This window comes from Octopus bimaculoides, chromosome 1, assembly GCF_046866305.1.
Source record: "Octopus bimaculoides isolate indiv1 chromosome 1, ASM4686630v1, whole genome shotgun sequence".
Taxonomy (NCBI): Eukaryota; Metazoa; Mollusca; class Cephalopoda; order Octopoda; family Octopodidae; genus Octopus; species Octopus bimaculoides.
In genome coordinates this window covers 130440004-130465334 of record NC_142928.1, presented here as the reverse complement: position 1 = coordinate 130465334, position 25331 = coordinate 130440004, and the positions used below count along the sequence as shown (strand labels likewise).

The window sequence follows — 25331 nt, the reverse complement described above, 5'->3', positions numbered from 1 at the left end:
ACACCAAAAGACTTACAAGCTGAATTTGGGAAGACACTCAAAAGAATTATAGAAAAATGATGCAGAATATGCAATTATTTTTACATCAACTACAGTGTGTACTTTTGCTTCTTAACTGGGTTTAGTGAAGTGAGAAAACAATACTAGTTGCCCAAAGATACATCCAGTTTACTGTCTGTGACATGGTTTGAACCTATGCAGTTAGATTTAGTCTTATACTACAAGAACTTATCCACTGCATTGAATAAGTTTTCTTATGTTGTATGATTAAACTGCTTAGAAAACAAATGATTAAAAGAAAAATGGGAACATCTTTGGACTTACCAAATTAGCAACTTTTGCTACACCTTCAGAGCATATTGTTACATCTTTACTTGTTTCTGCTATATACTGGCTGGAAGCTTTGGGTGATAAGATGCTTTCAGACATATTGACAAATCACTTAGTAAACACTGTTTCTGGTAACAAAAACAAAGGATGAGTTATTGTGATACAAAATACAGCAGATATTTAGAACTACACCAAACACATTCTAAATCCAATAAATAATTTAGCATTAGGCATTTAATGTTTTAAACTTTTATATTATCATCATCCTCATCATTTAACATCCATTTTCCATGCTAGCATGAGTTGGACAGTTTGGGCTGGGCTCCATGTTTATTTTGGCATAGCTTCAACAGTTGAATGCACTTTCTAACACTACCCACCATACAGAGTGTACTGGCATGGGTGCTTTTTATGTGGCACCAGCACCCACAAACCTACAAGATTAGGATCACTCAGCTGAAGAGGGATGCAGGGGACATGCCTGGGCGATCTTTTGTTTTGATTACATTTTACGTCATTTCTAATCCATGTGCATTTGTTTATATTTCTGAACAAGATCGTTCCATAAAAGGGTTTTAGGGTTAGGGTTAGGGAATTCCGTCCCTAACCCCAACCGTAACCCTAACCCTTTTACGGAAACATAAACAAACGCGCATAGATTAGAAATGATGTAAAATGTAATCAAAATGAAAGATAGTCGTTTTGGTCCCTTGTTATCCCCTCTGTGAGGCCCAATGTCTAAAGATCCTTTCTCACCACGTTGTCCCATGTCTTACTGGGTTTACCCCTTCCACATGTTTCCCCCACAATTAGAGACTGGCACTTCCTGATGCACCTGTTTTCATTCATATGCATTACATAACCGTACCAGATCAATCTTCTTTCTTGCATCTTGACCACCATCTTGACCACCCTCCTCGTCATCACTTTCTTAAATATAATTTGTTTCATTTGAAAATAGTAAGCTTCTTTGCTAGTTTCCACTCAAGTGGTCAATATTAGATGATTTGCTAGCATTTATTGGATATATATGTAATAGAGCATACATCAATGCAACTGAATCTTATGTATTCTATAGGAACCAACTTTCTTAGATCCAATTTAACTATGAATTCCAAAGTTTTCCTTGACCCTGGATTATTTTCTACTAACAAATAATGGCACCTTCTCACCTGAATTGTTCCCTCTGTTTACACTGTATGTCCATTCTATTGTTTCCATCTCTTTTGCAGACATGAACACTTTTTTAAAATGCTCAGTTACTTTTCAATTCATTTGTGCTCAACTCCCAGAGGTTAACACCACACATCCAACAGATCATACTCAACTCATTCCTTTCAAATTCTTGTAAACCCTCTGCATTAGCTCCATAGGTTTTATTATACAATGATACATTTTAAAACTACTTTAACGAGATCAATCTCACAGTTGTCTGATATTATTTTGAACCATTTTTCAAAAATTAGCATAGATTCATGTAATTTACATAATTGAGTATTTGCAGTATGAATTACAACTACCCAGCTAGCTACAAAGTGAACAAGATGATTGAAAGGCATTCAGCATTCAGATTACTCTATTAAATGTAATGTTTATCTCCAAGATTTTGATGATCTGATTGTTTATTTTTGGAATGACATTGTAGGGTAGGTATGAGAAACTGGATCTAGCTGGCTTGAATATAAAACAGGTAAATTATTTGGGGCTGGATATGGCTGGTTAAAATGTGGTATCATATTCAGTAGTTTGAAATATACATTAGACAATAACATTATTCTAAAGTTGTTGGTAGGGATAGAAAGACATGAAAAGGCAGAAAAATATGATATGAATAATGAAGTTAATGTAAAACAACAAATATGTTAACTAAAATTCCTTTGATGATAAAATGCTTTAAAACAAATCATTTATTAAATATTTTTCTTGTCTTTATAGATCATATTTTACAAAGGAACAATATAGTAGATTATGTGAGCTAATACACCTTAATCCCCTTTTATTTTGCTAATGATGATGATGTTAATTGATGATGTATGTGGTGGTGGTGGTAGTAGTAATAATAGTAATCTTTAATCAACTTTGTTAAATTGCTTAACTGTTGGAAGAGGAACTCCTTTTTCAACTGAAAACAACAATATTGGCAGTTCTGTTAAACAGGTTACAGTTTTGTGTTTATAAAGATTGTGTGGAAGAGTACTTTCACTGTAGCTTCACAAAACCTTACCAACATTCTCTAGTCACAAACATAATTTATAAAATATATCTTATCTATAAAAGGCAGATTTTCTCTGTGTGTGTGTGTATGTTTAAAATTCATACATTTACACAATTCCAAATTTCTTGGATTAATAGTCAAGACTGTTTAAGCATTTTATCTGATCAAATTCATCCTATGGTTGCAGAACTGTTTCCAGAGGTAAACGCAATCTTTCAGGATGATAATGCACCAATTCACATAGCTAAAGTTGTTACTGAATGGCACAAGGAACATTCTACTGAAGTTGAACATCTTATTTGGCCACCACAGTGCCCAGATCTCAATATTATTGAACATTTATGCTACATTTTAGAAAAACAAGTCAGGAGTCGATATCCTCCACCAACACCACTACAAGAACAGAAGACTGTTTTAGCTGAAGAATGGAGAAAAATTCCTTTGGAAACAATTCAAACTTTGTACGTATCCATACCTTGTAGAATTCTTGCTATAATTACTGCCAAAGGCAGTCCTACCCCATATTAAAATAAATTTGTTTGAAATTTTAAGGTGTTTCCATTATTTTGTCCAACCCCTGTACATATATATAGACATACACGTAATAGACATATATGTAATACACACACACACAATGGGATTCTATCTACAAGTTTTACTCACAAGGAATTGGTCATCCTGAGGCTTCCACACTGTAAGGTGGAACCTAAAACAACATGGTTATGAAATGAACCATTTAACCATGCAAACTTGTTGATACCTACATTATACAAGGCCTGATCAACAAGTATCTATTCTGTTGCCATAGTAACGAAGCTAAAGCACGCAGAGCAAAGCCACTTGGCACAGATTGACCTTAAACTCTGCTGTGCATGTATACTAAGTTTTAATGTTCTAGCTCACTTCCACTGTTTGCAGCACTGAGTGGAAGGAAGGTGTGTAGTGTGTGATTGTTGCATTGACAACGAGAGAGAAAGTTGTCATGGCGATACCTGCTTAGAGGCCTACACAAAGTTGCAGAAAGTGTATGGAGAGGAGTGTATGTGCCGCACACAAGTGTAAGAGTGGTTCAGACGTTTCTAAGATGGCCGAAAAATGTCTATTGACGAACGTTTTGGGAGACCGGCAACCAGCAGAATTGAGAAAAACATCGCAGATGTGCATGCAGCTGTGAGGGGAAATTGTCAAATCAGCATCCGTGAGTTGTCAGAGGATGTACAGATTAGTTACGGTTCAGTTCAATCCATTACCACTGAAGATTTGGGTATGAGACGCGTGTCTGCCAAGTTTGTGCCAAAACTGCTTTCAGCTGACCAAAAGGACATTTGGGTTTCAGTTGCACAAGATCTTGATTGTACTGAAAACGATGAAATCTTTTTGAAAACTTTACGTAGGCCTCTGTGCAGGTATTGCCAAGCTTTTAGCAAAATTTGATGAAGCTTCTCTGCTCAACTTTCTCTGTCATGGTCAATGCGACGATCAAACGCTACACACCTTCCTTCTAAGCATTCCTTTAAACAGTGGAAGTGAGCTAGAACGTTAAAACTGATTGCGTATGCACAGCAGAGTACAAGGTCAATCTGTGCGACGCGGCTTTACACTGTAGCAACAGTCCGGATATTTAGTGATCAACCCTCTATGTGTGTGTGTGTGTGTGTGTGTGTAAGGAACGGACCTAAATGATAAAAGTACATCAAACGTTACAAATGAAGATAGGTTAAAAAAAATCTAAATCAGCAGGATTATCGCAGTTTAAAAATCTTAAAGATGTCTACAAAGACATGAGATTTTATTGGTTCTGTATATGTTTAAAGAAACACATACAGGTCTGTGTGTGAAAAATAAATATAAATGTAGAAAAGTGGGTACTAACTATCCCGGTAGTGAGAACTAATAATTATCTTATTCAACAAATCCAGTCAACGAAAACGATGCGACATGTCTCGCCTCCCATTCCTGGATTAATGAAAATCAACTTTGGCATAATTCAAAGGGAAATAACTACTTGTACACTTCCAATTCTTTACTTAAAATTGATAATAAAAAAGCTTTCAGACATTGACCTTTCTTTCATTGTAATCATGGTACGACTTCTTTGTAAGAGACATAACGTTAGTGATGATAATACAATCTCGTTATTGCTGGTAGCAATGATGCTTAGTACTTTTGATGATCTTTAACTCCAGGTAAATCTTGATTGAGCAAATCTATAATCAAAGCCAGTTCAACCATAACCATCTCATCGTTTTACGGGGTGTCAAGGACTATACATTATCCAATGTGTCCCTTATTTGTAAGCCGTGTGGATACTGATGACAATAGTGGCTTCAGTGGAAGTAGTAACATTAGTTAATGCCGGAGCAATGACCTCTTGGGAATGTAACCATTCTAATTTGAATATATACCTAGGATTAATATATAACACGGCGATTTTTTTTCTCTTTTAGTACATATTCTGGGGGAGTGATAATGAAAGCAAAACAATTCGGGAAAATACATAAAAAGAAAATGACATGAAGAATCTGCAAACGGCGAATCTTTGAATTTCAGTTAATAAAATCGTAATATGTAAATAAATAAGAGGAATCAAGCGTAAGGGCATGTACTGCAAGAATGGCCTAAAATAGCGATTGGCTTAGAAATAATTAGTACTTTAATACAAAACAATTAGTGTCAGACAATGTTGGTAACTGAACCCTGCTAATCTGGTTTGGTTTTGCTTAGAAAGGTTTAAAAATATAAAGAATAAAAAAATATATAAATTTAAAAAGTATTTATCTCTTGAGTTAGAAAAAGGTATAGTCTTTAACGAAATTAAGTGTGGATCTGAACGCGATTATGAAGGGACAAAAATAATAGAGGGTCAGAAACACTATTGAATATTTAGCTTAACTAATTAAAGTTTAAATAAAGATATTTTTGACACTTACTCTTCGTTCTGTGAATTATATGTGAAGAAATTTGGCTTGTGAGTAGGTGTGAATGAAAAATATGTATAAAGAAAGCAGATTAAAATATTTTGTAGAAACAGTAACTATTTGCATTAAGCTATTTATCTTTGTTTCAAAAGTTCAAGGAACATAAAGGGAAGGAATGTATCTCGTCTCCATCAATACTTTGACACTCAATATTCTAAATAGTTTTTTGTAATAACTTAAATGTATATTTTCTTTTTAATTTGACGAGGAAATCCTGTTAACTAAATCTTTCTAAATTAATCATAAACAGATAAATATAGCAATAAATTAAAAATTTACACGTATATAAATAATAATTAAAAGAATAATTTTCCAAAGCTGTGGAAACGTATTTCCGGTGCCCGGTTTCGTAACGGTTTCGTTCACCGGAAGTTTTTTTTTCTCTGTGTCCTCCAAGTGTATTTATAAATGATTCAGTTGCTTGAGTTTTGTCGTGTGGAAAAAGAAAAATTCTAATATTTGTAGTTCTTATTAACGAACATACACCTCTCTCTCTCCCCCCCTCTCTCTCTAATAGCGGTGCGCTAAAAACCGTGAGTTCTTGGGATCTGTGTTTTGAGTATCCTACACGCCAAATGTGAAAAGAAAGTTTAGGGGCTTTTACGTCTATTTTCAGGTTTTGCTTTTCTTTCTTTCTTTCTCATATTTATGTTCTGGAGTAGCTTAATCTACCATACCTACAAAAGTGTGCTCTCGCCGACTTTGCTTCCAAATAACTTTCAGAAAAAGGGATATTTTTTAATGAAATTATCTACAATACTTTTCTGCTGGTGTAAATTACAATTATATCGTGTAATTATATGGTGTAAATTACAATTATATGAAAGAAAATAAAGTAAGCAAGAGCACATACATATCGACGCACATCAAATAATGCTTCCAAAATTTCCAGTTGCATTTTGTAGATATGTCTGTATGTGTGCTCGCCCATCAATTTTTGTTCTTTTCTTTTCTTTCTTTTTTCCGCATTAAATTCCGATATAATTGTAACCTGCACTATCTGAAAGGCATTTGTAGAAAATTTCATTTAAAAAAAGTCCCATTTTTCTGAAAGTAATGGGAAAGCAGAGTCAGGGTTGGGGGCACAATTGTGTAGGTATGCCAATAATCTTAGACGTTTAAAAAAAAAAAAGAGATCTCAGGAAAAAATTCTAAAGAAAGTCAAAGCTTAAAAATTACGGAAAAGAGAGAGAGAGATACACAAATCACTCCTCCCGTTTTTTTCTTTGTAGATTCGTAATCTATACTTATCCGAATAAATTATTCAATTTGGCACATTTGATGATTTGCGACTTTATTCTCCTAGAATGCAATAGAGACAGATTGATTGGAGGGGTGTGCAACGAATTGGTCACAGCGTAAACACATTAGCTAGATTGCCCTGCGATGTTCGCTCTGGCTATCTGCAGTCTGAATTCAAATACTGCTGGAACTTTCGTTGGAGGGAAAAGAATTATTAACGGTATGTTTTTATGAGCAGAAGGTGAAACTAAAGTGTGACCTGTGACATTACGCGATGTATGTATATAATGTTATTTGTATAATGATATAGACCGAATGAGTTATTATTAAAAATATCTGTGTTGTTCAGAGAAGATGATTTGTTATGAAATTAATTTGAATGCCCGAAAGATTTAAAAACAAAAAATTCCTTGTATAGTTTGTGTTTGTGTTCCAATATATATTGCTTTTTTAAATGCAAGTGTCATTAAGAGATTTATTTCCGACTGTATAGATACAGTTATATAAACACAAATGCATGCTTACATACATACATACATACATATGTACCTGTGTACGCGTGCAAACACACACACACATGCATGCACACATACACACACACACACACACACACGTATACAGAAAGCTGTCATTTACATGCGAATATGAGTTGATTGCATGTACTTACGTTTTCCCTAATTCTTTTAGTTTCCTATGTAATTGTGAGCAGATATAGATACCCCCTTGGGCTTCCTACCATTGATCAACCAAAACATCCAGGATATGGCAGTTAGAGAAAGAAAGCGCCAGAGTGAGGTGCACAAGCAGCTGATACTCATTTCAACTGAGTAGACTGGAGCAACATGGAGCAGAGTGTCCTGCTAAATAACAAAATACATCACCTGGCCGAGAATCAAACCTACAACCTTATTATCATGAACTAAACACCCTAACCACTTGGCCATGTGCCTTTATACCTATGCATACACACATACATGTATAATGTACAAATATCCTACTGCTGTTATTGAAATACCAATGAAGGAGCTTTGGATCTAGGTTAGAAACCAGCCCTTCCTCCATTGCCGAGAAATCTAGAAACAAAACTAAATAATATGTATGTATGTATGTCTCTTCTATTTTTTAATTATAAATCTTCCACTGATGTGGGAGCTGGTTTCCAACAAAAATACAAGATTCCATTTTTGGGATGTAGTTAACACAGACAAATTCACATTTGGAACTTGAGAAAAGTCTTGCATATTTTTGCTGTTCCACTCACAGATTGCACTTGTACGAATTAGCCGTTCGATTTCTCTTTCTGAAAATTCCAGTTTATCCAGATTCTCCTCTAAGCATTTACTAACTAAATCTAGAGTCCCAATTATTATTGGCATGAATATGAATTCATAGTCTGGATATAGAAGCTGGAGGTTTCGAAGCAGTTGTCTATAGATATCCTATTTTCTTTGATTTTCAAAGAGATATTTATATCTGCAGGGCAGCTGACCTCTATGATGGTACATACCTTTGCCCCTCTGTCCTATGTTATGTTTACATTTGACAGAAGTTTTGATGGAAATATTCCACCAGTATTCCTTGAGCTGGTGTTTATGAATGTATTTTCCATAACAGAGGAAGTTTATTTCAGGACAGTCTTTTTTGCCAATGGCATTGTAAATTGTTTTAGCAACAACATTGTGCCGCAGAGGAAGGTAGTACCATGAGGACATTTTAGGACAGCTGCTAATCACATGCATTGATGTCTTCCACAGAAACATGACATAGCCTACACATGTGATTGCACCTTGGGATTACAAGAGTGTTACTGTCTCTCTTGTTCACCAGATACTTTGTGGTAATCTCATGTTCCTGGACTGCAAACACATAGCCTTCAAAGTGTGATGTGATATAGTGGTCTTATCTCCAAGAGAGGCTGCACTTCATATCAATTCTACTGTCTTCTTCAAGCTTCCATGCATAGTCTTCTTTTTGTTTTTTGTTTTTTTGCATGTTGAGTGCTTTCCATCCAGGTCTTCTCTGAGGTAAGAGAACCGAACTGTTTGGGGGCTGTATAGATCATTAGGAAGAGAATGCTTCTTGAGGAGCTCACTGCCAACTCGTACAGTGTTGCTCACTTCACTTTTCAGCACAGGATTTATATATTTATTTTTGTTGCTGTTGTTTAGCAGGTGCTGCGTGAGTGATACCGTACGGCATTCGAAGGCCGTCTGCACTGATCTCAGGGCTCTACCACCTTCATTTCTTCTTAAGTAGAGCCTGTCAACATCACTGTTTCAGTGGAACTTCCCAGTTGTTAGGATTTTGCGGGTTTTAATATCTATGGAGTGGATTTCCTCTACAGAGCAATCAAGTATCCCAAATGTTGGGATCAGCATTGGTACTGCAAATGCATTGTGGGATATTGTTTTGTTGTAAGAGGAGAGTTCCGACTGCCATATTTTCCTAAGTCTAGTGTAATATTCTTGGGTCATTCTGTCTTTATTCACAGTGCCTTCATATGATACATTTTCGTCTATGCCTAGGTACATGTAACATTCTTTGTGTGGAATGGGGGAGATAAAGACACCGTTGATGCACAGGTTTGGGGAACTGACTTTCCTCGTTCTATAACCAAATATGAACATTTATTTTGGCCAAATTCCATGCCTGTGTGTGTGTGTGTGTGCATATGCATGCATGTATGTATGTATGTACAAAGGGGTACATACATTTCTAGCTGTTCTTACAGTTCACAATACACATTCAGTCATGACTGATTTTGGTCTTCCGTGAGCAAATGGGACACAAATTTTGTTGCAATTCTTTTCATTCGCAAGTCCTTGTTCAAAATTTGTTGGCAGGAGCTCCAGGACACACCAGTCATATCAACAAGTTTGTCAATTGTTTGGTGACGGTCCTCCAAGATCAATTCATGAAGTTTCATGTTTACATTCATTTGGGAGGTCAATGGACGCCCTGAACGAGGTTGGTCTTCAAGCAACAAATGACAATTAAATAACACAAGTTTTAAACTTGTGTTTTGCTCATGGCAGCATTCTTGTAAGCTATTAGAAGCATGACAACTGTTTCAGCCAGTGTTTTCCCAAGCAGAAAACAGAATTTCACTGGAGCACGCTGATCCCTAATTTCAGCCATTGCAAAAATCGATGAACAGGGGAGAAGCACTGCAAAGCAAGATGACAGTAAAATTACACTCAACGATGCTGGTCAACATACCAATGCCTGGGGTCACATCAAGTGACTTCTAGCAGTGGAAGCCTGAACTACAACAGTCTTGTCCCACAGAGAATGTTTCTAGTTACTTTGGGGTACCCCACGTATGTATGAATGCAAGGAAGGGGCAATCCAGTTTGTGAATATTGTGAAAAACAGGAAACGAAGCAGTGAACAACATTTAGAGATCAGATTCCTTCAAGAGTTATGCCTCTTGTCCCAAAACCTGCATAAGTGATAACTGCCAACAAAGTGAGGTCTGGGGGTAGGTGATAAGGGACTGATATGTGTAGGAGTGTTGGAGGAAGGGGATTGGGTAAGTTTAAACTCATGTTTTACCGGACTTCAGGTTGTGGTGGTGGAAGGATTGATTGAAGGAGCCCTAAGGTTTATAATCATGTTGGAGCCTGTTGATAACCAATCACATTCTTTCATGTGGGTACAAGCAGAAAACTTCACTCTTGCAGGCTTGGATAAGTGTCCGGGTGAAGAGAGTTCTTTAAAACAGTTCTTTTCTCAGCCAGACATAACCTGCACTTCCTGCTTTTGTTGAAGTTAGACTTGCACTTCTTAGCACTTTCCACCTGATCTTGTAATCCACAGTGCTTTCCTCCAACGACCATGCATGCTTAGCCAGGGCTATTATATTCCACCTCTCGTGGATATTAAAGGAGGACTTATGGTTGTTATGGATGTATGTAGACAAATGTCCTGGACTTTCTGTCACACCCACATACTCTTGCACATTTGACTGCCTGTTGGGGTCATTTGGCGTCACTTGTGCCTCATACACGATAATGCTCTGTGTTGAAAGGTCATGTTGTGTTGCTTCTACTTGAGCATCTTGTCTCTGTCTGACATGGGTCTACCACCTAAAATTTTCAAGAGACTAGGTGTAAATTAAAACAAACACTTAAAGTGTATTTATTAAATATTTTATAGAACCTGTTCATGCAGGGAAGTGAATAGCCACTAAGCTAATGTAGATCTTACCCATACAAGCCTTTACATTTAGGGAGAACAGGGGTGAGAACCACAATACTTTCCAGTTAAGTTTTCTCTTGTTGGGGTTATGGTCACACATGTAATTAATCCTGTCTTTAAAATTGCTGGCGGCCAGGGTCCTCATTGTGGTATGGAGCCGTGGGGTCAAAAGCCTCTTTACTTGTAAGCAGATTGGAGAGTCTTCTCCTGATCCCTTTCATAAGGTTCACAAACACTATGGTTGGAAAAGAAAGCTATATTAATGTATGTCAGTTTGTCATTCGGCTCCTTAAAAGCACCAGATTCTAACTTTAAGGTCACATCAAGGAAATTATCTGTCTTTTGGTTGGTTTCGATAGTAACCAGGAAGACTAGGAAATTCAAGGTCCTTCCTAAGCCTATCGAGTATGTGGCCCACCAATGCTACCAAAGCATTGTCTCTGTAGAGGCCAAAACTAGTTGAAGGGAATTTCTTATTAAGTAAATTCAGAATAAAAATGCCTATGAGGTCACACACATCAGTGTTGTCGAAGGCACCCATTGCTACGTCGAAGAAGTCTTTTAAATTGGTGCGCTTGGCCCAGGCCAGTCCTTTGTTGAAAAGCAGGGGGGGGGGTTTTGTATGTGTGTATGATAATGCCAATTTCCTCATCTGTAATCTCATTGTGTGTGTGCACTAGCGTAGTTAAGGGGACGGTAGGGGCGGCACTTTTCATCTTGTTGTAGGCTATTGCTGTAGGCATTATGTGTTTTTTGTGGGGGTTCAGGGGCGGCAGACGGAAGGGCTGCCCGGGGTGGCACACACTCTAGTGTGTGTATGGAACTTAGTCTAACTGTGATTGAATGCGTATCGTTTTCGTTAGTTCACTCACTGCGTGTATACATGTGTTTTCTCTCTCTCTCTCTCTCTTTTTCCCATCACCGCTTATGAAATCTGGCTGACGTTCTTTTCATTGTCTGGCCGTTGCCACCTCTCTCTGACACTTGTTACTACTTCCCTTTTTCTTCTCTCTCTCTTTTACATACACACATGTACACACACTAAATCCCATTTATATTTACTTGTACACTCGTTGACGTTTCTTATCGCGCTGACGACGGATTCTCTTCAAAACGTTACGCTTCCCTACTTCTCTGCGGCCCAAAAATTCTTTTTAAATCTATATGTATAATTTTTTAACAACACTGAACATCTCTAGTTCCCTCGGATTCTACTGTTTTACTACACATTTGTTATTGCCATATTCATAACTATGGAAGTTGATATTGCGAGTGCGAAAACTGGGAAATGTATTGTTTCCTTCAGTAACCTCAAACCTCTGTCGACAGTGAAAGATGTTAAAAAGGAATATAAGAAATTCAGTCCGAAATTGGCATTTGAAAGACAATCATTTCGTAAAGAAGCGCGAGGCAGGCTTCTTAGAGATGACGAAACACTAGCAAGTTTGGGATTCAACAAAAAAGCTGTCCTTTACTTCAAAGACCTTGGCCCTCAAATAGGATGGACCACAGTATTTCTCGCAGAATATGCTGGACCTCTTTTTATTTATGCATTCTTTTATATTCGTCCTAGTTTTATTTATGGACAGAATGCTTTGAACGAACCTCGTGCCTTCGTAGTGGATCTCGCTGCCGGTTGTTGGTGCTTTCATTATGGCAAAAGACTACTGGAGACCCTGTTTGTACACCGATTTTCTCATGCAACCATGCCTATTCGCAATATTTTCAAGAATTGTGGGTACTACTGGGGCTTCTCGGCTTACATTGCTTATTATATGAATCATCCTCTGTACACTTCACCTGGCTTCGGTAACAAACAAATATATGCAGGTCTCGCACTTTTCCTCCTCTCAGAAATCGGTAATTTTTCTATTCATATTGCACTACGCAACCTCCGGCCCCGCAATTCTACGCGACGGTTGATACCTTATCCGGGCCTGAACCCTTTCACTTGGCTCTTTCATCTCGTTAGCTGCCCAAACTACACCTACGAGGTGTTTGCTTGGATCGGTTTTACAGCGATGACACAGTGTTTTCCTGTTGGACTCTTTACTCTGGCAGGTTTCTATCAGATGACTGTATGGTCTTTCAACAAACTTGTAAATTACAAAAGAGAATTTAGTGATTTTCCTCGAAACCGTACTGCCATTATCCCTTTTATTTTATAATCCATTTATGTATCTTTATATTGTCCTTCACGGGCTCAATAATATTTCCACCTATATTTCTAATCTATACATGTTTCATTTTATACTTGTTTTGCTTTACCGTTGACTATTTATTTAATTGTTCGGCGATCCTAATGATAGTTATTTCGTTTTTATTACTTTTTTCCCAAAATTTTAATTTAAGCTCATAAAAATAACATGAAACAAAATTATGACAATATTAAACATACATAAAGAATTACAAAAATGCAGAGGGTACTTGTAGATATTTGCTATTCCATTCATTTTCTCTCCACGTAGTTCCTTCATTATTGATGGGTAAAGTAGTTGAATTGTTCCACAACCATCTTACAGAGAGATTCAAAGGACTGTGAATAAATATTATTATTATTGTCAACAAAATTTCCGTCATGTATGTAAATTCCATCACCTGCAGGTTGGTCTGTTTGGACATAAGCAGCCCATAGATCGGACATTATTCGATTCCGGTAGAATGTTTTGTTGTCTGAGTGACTCTTAAGCGGCCCTGAAAAAAAAAATCCACCGCTTTACCAAATGCCCTCTAAAGCGAACTATTCTACCAACATATTCGTAGTTTTAGTTCTAACTCCACCAATTCCTTTGAAATTATTATCAACCCATTCACAATAAATGTCTTTATGACAGCAACATCTGTCTTTCACTTTCAATATCAACATGTTAATTTTGTGTTGTATTTCTGTTACGAAGCATACTGGCATGAAATTTTATTGAATCGGACCGTCAAATAATATTTTTGAAAATTGTACATTCAGACTATTAGTTCTGTAATGTCTACTAATTCACTTGTGTATGTGTTGTTAAGGGCGTTTAGGAAAATCATATCCCATAACCTACATTCCACCTCATTTGCTACAAAACAGCAGTTTATTGAATACTATGAAAATAAGTATGTTTAAAAGAAGCTGAAATAATGTGGCGAAGATCAAATGTAATTTCTTATTCTTTTGGGTGGATTTGAGAAATCATTTTCAAAACAAATGCCTGAAACTAAGGAGAAACTAACATTAAAAAAAAAAAAACTTGTAAAACGCAACAAAGAACTAGCTGGAATATTGTTTATCAAGATCACGGACAATGTTTACTTTCCGTGAGTATGAGTTTCAGATCATTTTCCCACTGAAACACTGAACATTTGGCTATAGTTATTATATACGCATAAAACCGACTTTTGGGATTATGTAAACATTTGTTGTTTCACAGTGTTTATCTCTGATATTTTGTATATTCGTTTGATGAATTAAAAAGAAATAATTTATAACCCATCTATGTGATGCATTTTTTTCTTTTGTGCAATGTTTAGACATGCATTCATTCATATGTACGTCATTTGTTGACACTTTTGTAGGTAAGTAATATATTTGCCTCATCAGCCTTCACGTTGTCCGAATGTAAACGAGATGCAATTAGTGGATTCACAATGTTTTCTCCAACTTTCAGATCTCAGCAAAAAAAGATAAACAAAACACTAATTAATTTTAAGATGCATATTTATATAGCCAAGTGGACTATTGACATTTCTAATTTGGTTCAGAGAAGACAGCAGTATTCCTGTGGCTACTAGTTGTTCTATTAATTGATTTTTATTATCTTAACTATCTGAACCATGATCTTCTAGTGGATATTCTACAAGTCCTAAGACTTCTCCAAATATTATATGTTGAACTAACTTTATTCAGTATTCACTGTAGTTTTGTGAATATTTTTTTTCTTGAAGTGGTAATTTAAATTTGCTAGCTATATTACTGATTATTATAATTTCCCGTTTTAAAGTATTTTTCTGTGTGACAAAGTACTACAGTATTTTGTTTCCAGCTCTAAATAGATAAACTTAACAAACCATTGTGGGGCACAGTTTATTTGATAAATGTTATGCTCAAATCATCACTCAAAAAATAGTGTATGATGCTGGTGATTTTTACTGTTATAAATTTCACTAAGTATGTACCTATTTGTGTTTTCTGTCAGCCTCTAAACCAGTCATTGGAAAACTAGCCCTAGGGACTTTCAAAATGGCACACCTAAAAATTACCTTGAAAATTTTTTAGTTGTGCAGTCCACCTGATGATAAACCATGTCTCACATGGCTTGCTTCTCAAAGAAGTTGCCCTGTTGCTGCTATAAACCCTGTCTCATTACTAGGGACAATTTATTTTATTGATGAATTTTAATTTATTGCATTTTTTTAATTGGTTTAATGCAGTAGAATTAAGTATTCCATTTTAGTAATTTGTTCCACCAGTCAACCATCCCTATCTGTATGAAATTGGAATCTGATGACATTTTCCAATTTTCTATGTTTCTATTTATTTGCCCCTCTTTCTCCACTTCTCTGGCATGGTTAAATTGAGTCTTTGTAGTTGTTCTTTATAATGCAGGATTCTTATTTCTTGAATTAATTTACTCAATCTTCTCTGAACTTTTTCTAAAGCATACATCTATAAAGATGGAGACAGAACAACATACTCCGTTGTGGTCTCACATATGCTGTTCAGGTATACCCAACATGTGAAACCATTTGTACAATATTAAGAACGACACCCAACATGTAATCAAAACAGCATTTAATTGACCTTTCTTAGTGCTTGAAAAATGGCTTCTAAATTTCATATCTCTTGTTATTATACTCACAAATCCTTTTCTTAACATAAAATCATTAAGTTCTTATATTAAACATCTTATGCTCTGCTTAAATATTGCCACAACTAAAATTTACTGCTTTCAATTTATCTATGTTAAATTTCCATAATTATGACCAAATCATTTGTCAACAAATCATTTTGAAGAATATCTGTTCTCTCAGTTCTATTATAAATTTCATTATCTGCAAATAATTAACAAATTCATTTTATATCTCTCAAGAAGCTGCTTACAAATACTAAGAGTTGAGCTAGTCCTGGGATTGATCTCTGTGGCATTCCACTTCTCACATTAAGCCACTTTGACTGTTTATTTACCAAATACACATATTGTCTTTTGTTGGTTAAATAGGCATCCATTCAACCTAGAACATTGCCATGTAACACATGTTTATTAAGTTTATATAATAGCATTTGGAGTGGTACACTATCAGATTCTTTTTCATTATCAAAGTACACAACATCAAAAGGTCTACTGCTATTATATATATATATTTGTCTCATCTTTGTTTCCAGCAAATTTATCTAGCATGTTGGCATTCGTTTGTTGGCCCATTATTTATAAAAAGCTTTGAAACCTCTTCTTCATTAATATTTGTTTACAAGAGTTCAACAGCTTGTAAAGTTAGTGACACAGACCTATAACTATTTTGTCTTTTTCTTACCTTCTTTCTTTTTTATAGTTTTTTAGGGATTTGTTAAACAAAATCATAAGTGGTTCCATCAACTTCCTTGCTCCTTAAAGAAAGCTTTGAGAAAATACCTAAACCTTTATATATATATTCAGGTTATTTAGCAATCTGAAAATTATTTTCTACAATAAACAATATTTTTATTTTTGTTTTGATTATGTGTTTGCCTTTAAATTACTCTTCAGAACATTCTGGAATACTTTTGTACTTGTGATCTACAAAAGAAGATAACAATAGAAAAATGGCTTCTGTTGACTAAGAGAGTTGTACATTATTAAATCAAGTTTTATTTGCTTTAAGTGTAGCAACATTTAGTACTGAAATATGAAGAACGAATCGACACATTTATGTGATGTGCAGATGAATCATCTAATCTGCATATAATAAAACATTTAATGATGACAATGATTATTGTGATTACAATCTTAATTGCATGTATATAAGGTGTGTGTTTGCATGTATGCATATGAGTATATGACTGCAAATTTATTTTCCTTTTGCAATCTAGTTTTTATTAATGATATAATTTTAATCAATATTTAAAAAATGCTTGTTCTCCTATAAACCATTATTGTGAATATCCTAATTTCACTTTAAGGTTTAATGATAATCCAGATTATCTATGTTGTAAACCTGTATTGGTTATCTGAAGCTTAGTTTTAGATTACAGTAGATTTAGATTAAACCTTGTCACTAAATCTTCATTGTAACATAATACTGATTTCTTTAGTACTAATGTTATTTTCCAAGCCATGAAGAAAATTAGACATTTTAATGACCTTGGTAAATTTTATGAATATATCCATTCTGGTGTGAATGAATAGTGTATAGAAGCTAATCAATGATCTCAGCAAGGAATTAAATATACAAGTAGGTGTCCACCAGGTGTTTCTTTTCATTCTTTTTCCCTTCATATTTTTTTGTTTTAGTTTTTAAGGATATAATAAATGAATTCAAGAGTGGATGACTTAATTTTTATTGAAAAATCAAATTGAAAAACTAGAAAAAATGTGCTTGGAACTTGTATGTGTAGTCTTCTGTCAACAGGCTTGAAGGGAAACATGGTCAAGATTAAAATATTGCTTTATAATACATTGTTAAAGTTCAACAAGATTAAAGAGAGAGAGAGAGAGGTTTATGTGCTATACTGTAAAGGAGTAGATCGGCAACAAGCATACTGTAGTCAGTTGAATAATTGGTACACACAAGGCAGAGAGGGATTTCTGGTAAAATAAAAAGCATTCAGCAGACATGTAAAAGAGGCTTACAGTATGAATAATTGTATACCAGTATCTGTTGTCTACTGGTATATGACATATGTGGTCCAATTTCCATAGGCTATTCTGTCCACTTTTTCCCATTGTCAAAAGGATATTTTTCCTGAGATAAAACTATTTATATCTCTATTTGCACTGTAGTAGCTTCTTAAAAAAGATAACATATTTTCAAATTTCTCAGTGTTTTAAGCAAACCAAGAATGTGTGTGTAACTTAGCCACTTGGCAAAAAGAGACTGATTGAATAAATACCAGGTTTAAGTAAAATTAAAGTGGTGTTCCAGCAAGTAAAAGAGGAATAAAGCTAAGCGCTTTATGGATGCAAAACCATTGGTCTCTCTATGACTAGACATATATTTAACTTCATGTAAATATATTACTGCTCTAACTTTTAGAGTGTGCTTCTTTTTCAGGTATATGATTCACTGACGATATATGTTTGTGTGTGTATGTGTGTGTGTAGATGACTTACATGTGCGCGCGTGCACACACACACACACATCATGGTTATAATGCTCAATTTTCCATGGTAGCATGGATCAGACAGTTTGAAGATAAACACAAACACATGCACATAATTATTATATATATGTATGGACTTACACTTTCTGTCTGCAGTTTCATTCACAAGGCATTGGTTGCTCACATTCTGTTGAGTGAATTAAAACTCTGATGAATAGATGAATAAATTAAACATATAGACAAAGGTGAGAAATATAAACAAAAAAAACAAACACTTTTGTGAGATGATGCCCAGCAAATGTGTAACATTTTAGTCATTTACTGTTCCCCCACCCCAAATAAAACATCTGTCTTTAGAAGAATTAAAAAGAAGAAAAATCAAGGCACTCTCCTCTTTGCCACAGGTTGGGACATTTTCGTTTCACTGCATCTTGCAAACTCTTCAGAACTGCCAAGTAAAATATCTGGTTAGCAGTTTCACCAGGAGGAACAAATTCTGTGTCGACAATTCCTTTCACATCGATGAAAGAAATCAGCATTATCTTGACGTTGAACATCACTTGACATGCTTTTTTGGGGCGGGGGGGGGGGGGGAATGATGACATTGAATGCTTCCATTGACTTTATTGCTACTTTGTTTGCAGGTCATAGCCATAGTACCAGCTTTTGACACCAGTGATGACCTTCAAAAAAAGGTTCAGATCAACTTACAACTGTTCTTTCAGTTCAGTGATGACTGCTTTTGATCTTCCATGAGCAGGCGAGGCACAAATCTTTCATTCACAATTCCTTGCTCAAACTTCTTGGGCAGGAGCTCCAGGATACACTAGTCATATCAACAAGCTTGTCATTTTTTTGGCGATGGTCTTCCAAAGTCAGTTCATGAATTTTTGTGATGTTTTCATTTATTCAGGAGGTCAATGGTTGCCCTGAATGAGGTTGGTCTTCAAGTAACTAGTGACCATTCCTAAACCATAAAAACCATTCATAAACTTTTGTTATGCTTATGGTAGCATCCTTGTAAGATTTTTGAAACATGACAGCTGTTTCAGTTGCCATTTTCCCTCCAGAAGAAAACAGAATTTCATGGAAGCATGTTGTTCCTTCATTTTAGCCACCACAAAAATCTATGAACAGGGGAGAAGCACTGCAAAGCAAAGCACTTGACAGTGCTGGTTGGCAGACTGATGCCTGAGGGTCGCATCAAGTGGCTTCTAGCAGAGGAAGCCTGAACTACAATGGGCTTGTCTCACAGAGAACGTTTCTGGTTACTTTTGGGTACCCCCTTGTATGTCCCTCTAAACTCACATATAAAGAATAAAAAGTTTTGATTAGTATAACAATGCACTATAATACAAACAATGGTCAATATACCTGTTGTAATTTAGTCATCCATAGTCCAATAATATTTCGGAATAAAATTCCTTCTTCAGATATTCGTAGATGGAGTCGCTGCTATAATCGGTTTTCCAATGGCTTTTCATTTTTTTTTTCGGAAGCCATTGGGAAACCGACTATAGCAGCGACTCCCTCTAAGAATATCTGAAGAAGGAATTTTATTCTGAAATATTCTCAGACTATGGATGACTAAATTACAACAGGTATATAAACCATTGTTTGTATTATAGGGCATTGTTGTACCATTCAAAACTTTTTATTCTTTACAAACAATGCACAATGCTTCAAGCGAACTACAATACTCTCCTATCACTTATATATATATATATAGGCAAAATTGATAGAAGTCACAAAAGTGATGGAGGGTGCTGTCTAGCACCGCTTGTTCTAAAATAAGAGTTAACTTCAAAGCCACAGATGAAAGGAGGTAAGTCCCTAGCATATATAGCCGTATTGCGATTTTGAATTTTGATGTAGACCACCTTAATTCTCATCAGTGGCTCTTAACACCTAGAGTTAAACTCAACTTCTTTTTTCAATCTTATAAGAAAAACTGTTGAAATCATGTACTGATTTTCAAAATGGTAAAAGTGTAAACAACAAATTAAAAGGGTGGCTTATTAGCAATTAGAATCTAAAGGCACAATTAACAGACAAAAGTGAGAGAGGATGCTGAAAATAAGAGTTGAATTAACTCCAAAGCCACTGACACAGGAAGGTAAATCCCTAGCGTATATAGCTATTGCAATTTCAAATTTTGGTGTAGACCATTTTAATTCTCATCAGTGGCTCTTAATGCCTAGGGTTAAACTCAACTTCCTTTGTCAATGTTCTAAGAAAAACCGTTGAAATCAAGTGCTGATTTTCAAAACGGTAAAAGTGTAAACAACAAATTAAAAGGGTGACAAAGATTTTGGTGGAGTAGGATACAGCTTAGTTACCTTTGTTGTTAATCAGATTGTCCAACAAGGTTTTGTACCTAACAACTGGTATAGTAGCATTATAGTCAACTACTTGCTACAAAGGAAAGGGAGATACCTTAGAAGTAATGACAGAGGTACCAAATTGCTGAACCTAGTTTTGAAAATTACAGAAAGGGCCAGAGTTCAACTAATTAGGAAGAAAGTTAACCTAGATGAGATGTAATTTGGTTTTCTACCAGAGAGAAGTACTACTGATGCTATCTTTTTTGCAAGGTAACAGCTGGAGAAACATTTAACCAAACATAAACCACTGTACTTGGCATTTGTTGGCATTGAGAAAGCCTTTGACAAGTACTCTCACTCTCACCTGGTGGTTTCAGTGGAAGCTAGAGATAGATAATGGCTTGTGATAGCTATCTAAACCATCTACAGGGATGTTGTCAGTGAGGTAAAAGTTATCAATGCATATAGTAATGAAATTAGCGTGCAAGTAGGAGTTCACCATGACTTGTTCTCAGTCCCCTCTTATTTATCATAATCCTCCAGGCCATAATAGAGGTGTTTAAGACTAGTTGCCCATGGGAGCTCCTCTATGCTGATGACCTTGTTCTTATAGCTGAATTTATAGCAAAATTGGGGAAGAAATTTCAGGTGTGGAATCAAAGACCAAAGTCCTAGTAAGCAGGGAAAGCAGGCAAATTACTTCAGGGAAATAGCCCTGCTCAATCTGTAGAAGAGGTGTAGGTAGAAATTCCATACATGTGCCCAGTGCAAACTATGTACACATAAGAGGTGCAGCTAATTCACAGAAAGGTTAATAAACTACTTTAGTCTTTGTACGTGACAGATGTGACATACAAGTCGCAAGCTCGAAAGTAAAAGAAAAGAAAACGACTAATCTAAGGGACATAACTCTTAGAGGATTAAGAACTAGCCTTTGTGTGTGTTTGTCACAAGGTGTGTGGGGCTCAGTGGTTAGGGGTATTCGGCTCACGATCTTAAGGTTGTGAGTTCGATTCCCAGCAGTGCTTTGTGTCCTTGAGCAAGACACTTTATTTCACGTTGCTCCAGTTCACTCAACTGGTAAAAATGAGTAGTACTTGTATTTCAAAGGGCCAGCCTCGTCAAATTCTGTGTCATGCTGAATTTCTCTGAGAACTACGCTAAGGGTAACGTGCAAGTGGAATGCTCAGCCACTTGCACGTTAATTTCACGAGCAAACTGTTCCATTGATCCGATTAACTGGAAGAAGCCTCGTCGTCGTAACCAATGGCGTGTCAGTGTGTGTTTGAATGTGTATGTGTGTGTGCGTGCGTGTGCGACTTTTTGTCTAATCAATCATGAATTTTTGCTGTTTTTTTTTATTTCACAGCTCTGGGACTTGTAAACCACACGTGGTGTTTTCAGGCTTCCAATAACAAAGAGCCTAAGCTATACTTTTTCATTCAGTCATGTCTGATGGTTTTTAATTTACCTCTCCACAATTATCAGGTTCTTCAGTATGAAACTGTTTGGTAACATAAATAAACTTACCATGCCTACACAACTGTGCCCCCTCCCGCCGACTTTGTTTCCTCATAACTTCCAGAAAAATGGATATTTTTAATGAAATTTTCTACAAATACGCTTCAGGTGGTGTAAATTATATCGGAATTTGTTGTGAAATTTTTTTTCCAAGGGTGGGAGAGGCGTTTCGGAAAATTCACATGAGTCTTCTTTGCTTCCTCATAACTTTCAGAAAAAAAAATGGGTATTTTTTAATGAAGTTTTTCACAAATATCTTTCAGGTGATGTAGATTTCGATTATGTCAGAGTTTAAAGTGAAAAATAAGATTGTTGAGTTCATATTCATGCATACTGGCATTTCATAAGATCTTTTATTGTTTACTTGTTTCAGTCATTAGACTGCGACCATGCTGGGGCACTGACTTGAAAAACTTTTAGTTGAATGGATCGACTTCAGTTTTCTTTAAAGCCTGGTACTCTATTGGTCTCTTCTGCCAAACCGCTATATTACGGGTACATAAACACACCAATACCGGTTGTCAAACGGTGGTGGGGACAAACACAAACACACAAACACTAACTTCAGGAAGCCAGACAGTCACCTGATCACCTATCACTCGGGTGACTCAGCTAGCCAGATTGATTTCATCCTCACCAGACAGCAGGACACAGGGTTGCTCTTAAATACAAAGACCCTCCCGAGTGAAGAATGTACTTCCCAGCATAGACTAGCCATGAGTGATTTTAGGCTCGAGGCCAGAAGGATGCAAAGAAGCAGATCAATCCAGAAAAGAAGGATTTGGAAGCAAAAGAACTTTTCACATGATCAGAGATTTAGGGACATCCTCATCAAGAAATTTGATGAGAGGGAGGAGGAGCTACAGACCTCGGACATTGAAGATAGCTGGAAATTCTTATGGCACAGCTTACTGAGTGCCACAGACCAAGTCTGCGGATGGTGCAAAGTCCCTTCCAGACCTAGAGTAACGTGGTGGTGGAATAATATGGTAGACAAAGCCATTAGAGTTCCATGAAATCAACACGAGGGAACTGAACCTCCTCCTTAAAATGAGCTATGACAGTAACTGTCTAAACAACCATGACCTTAGTAGATTCTGCCTCACAAGGTCACAGAGGGGAAGACCACCTACCATCACATTGGCAATGAAGAAAAGCACAATAGAGTACTGGAGTGGCTGGACCACACCCACCCAAGACCCTGAGAACACCAGTCAGGTGAAAAGAATGATTGCACATGCAATAGGGGCTAGCATAAGAATCACATAACAAAGTTTAACAAGAAACTATACATGCAGGTTCAAGTTGCAGCCATTGGTGTCAGTGTGGCTGGAGATGTAGCCAGCTTCTTCATGACTTGGTGTGACAGAAAACTAAAACAATCCTTAGAAGAACAATCAACTATTGTTTTACTTTACTGTAGGTATGTAGATGACTCTCTCCAGACACAATAAAATATGCTTCAACACACGAATTTACATAAAGAATTTTGCAAACTAAATATACATGTGTGTGTGTGTGTGTGTGTGTAGATATATAAATTACTAAAATTAATCAACTATATTAAGCCTTACTACGAAACTAATCATCCTAACTCTATTCGAGAAAACCGGATATACTTCTACACGTGTTGTTGCTGTCCAACTTCGGAGCCTGCAGTATTTGTATGTATGTATGCTGTGTCTATGTAAATGCTTATAAAATAAGTTGCGACGATGGCAAATGTTTATGAGGTTGGGTCAGTATCTTCCTTAATTAATGCAAAATCAAATTCGGATTCAAAATTATCAAAAGAACAGAAAAAACTTAATAAACTTTTCGACTCTGGAAAAGTAAAAAGAAAAAATCTCTCCGTCGAAATTGACGATACCAAATGTAACGCGAAAAAATTAAGAGATTCAGGCACTACATCAGAAAATGTTGCAAATCAAAGCAGTCGGTCGAATGATAAGATTATAGAACAATTGTTTTGTGATACAAGTGAAGTACTCATCGGAAGGTTGAACCCTAATCAGACCCAAACACGAAAGAGACGTCGTTCCGAAGATGAGGAAGATGATACAGAACGTAAAACGATTCCTCGAAAAACTGACGACAAGTTTATTAAAGCCAAGACTATATTTGTTGGTAACCTTCCCCTTAGTATAACCAAAAAGAAACTTCATAAAATGTTCAGTCCCTTTGGTACTATTGAAAACACGCGTTTTCGAGGAGCTATACCCGCTGATCTCAAACGAGGTAAAAAGTTTGCTGTTTTGAAAAAAAAGTTTCACCCTAAATGTAAAAGTATCAATGCCTATATATGTTTTACAGAAAGAAAAGCTGTTCCGAAAGCTAAAAGTCTCAATGGCACTGAGCTAGAGGGATTTCACATCCAAGTCAACGAAGCTAACTTTAAAAAGAAAAACATTGATCACAAGAAGTCGACTTTTGTGGGGAACCTGCCATTTGATATTCATGAGCAAGATTTGAGGGAACACTTTCTTGACTGTGGTCCAATTTCTAATGTTAGAGTCATCCGGGACAAGATGACCGGTGTTGGAAAAGGATTTGGTTACGTTACATTCGAAGACACTGACGCTGCAATGTTTGCACTGCAACTTAACGATTCAGAGTTAAATGGTCGAAAAATTCGAGTAAAAGCATCCACAATGAATAAAGATCGACAAATAATTAATGATGATGATAATAAGAGAAAGAAATTGAAGGGAAAAGAAAGTGATAAAGATTTTGTTGGTATGAAGGCTGTTAAGAAGAAGAAAAAGAAAAATAAGCCAAAACACATGGCACGAAAATTGAGACAAATGAATATGCAAAATGCCGAAGAAAAAGAACCCCAAAAGGTTGTTAAATCAACCGATGGACCTAATAAACATGTCGTTTTTGTGTAAGATCATTCATATTTTTTTAGAATAGAAAATTTGTATTAGGTAATACAAATTTGTACAAATTAATGCATACAAATAAATTGTTATATTTATTTTTTAAAAATATGTTCGGGTAACTTCGTCATTCTGTTTTGAAGATTATCGTTAATTTATTCTCTTTTACTAATTATATAATGACTTTGGTTACGACGTTCTATTCGCAACCAAATGATGCTGGGTTCGCGCTATCTGTAGCTCTTTAGGCATGGTTTCTGTCTTACGATTAAAGTTTTGTAGGTAGAAGCCCATATAATGTATACAACTGCGTTTCTGTCGGACGGGTTTCGATTCGTCTCAGTTGCACCCAGTCGTTTTGGC

At 36.1% G+C, this 25331-nt stretch overlaps 3 protein-coding genes across 7 annotated transcripts in view; 2 read left to right on the top strand and 1 right to left on the bottom strand.

Annotated features, from left to right (window-relative positions):
* LOC106878108 (queuosine 5'-phosphate N-glycosylase/hydrolase) overlaps window positions 1-14453 on the bottom strand; it is a 39336-nt gene extending 24883 nt beyond the window's left edge. Inside the window, exons 1-2 of one of the 5 annotated variants that reach the window (XM_014927230.3) lie at window positions 13364-14453; window positions 325-458 (exon numbers count right to left, since the gene is read on the bottom strand). In XM_014927230.3, coding sequence (XP_014782716.1) covers window positions 325-429 — 105 coding nt within the window. In that variant the 5' untranslated portion in view covers window positions 430-458; window positions 13364-14453. Of the gene's footprint in view, window positions 1-324; window positions 459-4418; window positions 4526-5475; window positions 6238-6376; window positions 6493-7432; window positions 7572-13363 lie in introns of those variants that run through there. The other 4 variants (XM_014927235.3, XM_089358215.1, XM_014927222.3 and 1 more) reach the window with 4 other exon arrangements.
* LOC106878132 (very-long-chain enoyl-CoA reductase) lies at window positions 7768-14437 on the top strand. The gene has a single exon (XM_014927255.3). The coding sequence runs from the start codon at window positions 12219-12221 to the stop codon at window positions 13131-13133; it is 915 nt and encodes a 304-aa protein (XP_014782741.1). The 5' UTR covers window positions 7768-12218; the 3' UTR covers window positions 13134-14437.
* Window positions 14454-23663: 9210 nt separating the features above from the next.
* On the top strand, window positions 23664-25079 carry LOC106878061 (RNA-binding protein 34). Its single transcript, XM_014927157.3, has one exon. The coding sequence runs from the start codon at window positions 23802-23804 to the stop codon at window positions 24975-24977; it is 1176 nt and encodes a 391-aa protein (XP_014782643.1). The 5' UTR covers window positions 23664-23801; the 3' UTR covers window positions 24978-25079.
* The last annotated feature ends 252 nt before the right edge of the window (window positions 25080-25331 follow it).

Excerpts from the sequence above, each read along its gene's own strand:
- LOC106878061 (XM_014927157.3), top strand. The coding sequence starts at position 23,802 with ATGGCAAATGTTTATGAGGTTGGGTCAGTATCTTCCTTAATTAATGCA.
- LOC106878132 (XM_014927255.3), top strand. The coding sequence starts at position 12,219 with ATGGAAGTTGATATTGCGAGTGCGAAAACTGGGAAATGTATTGTTTCC.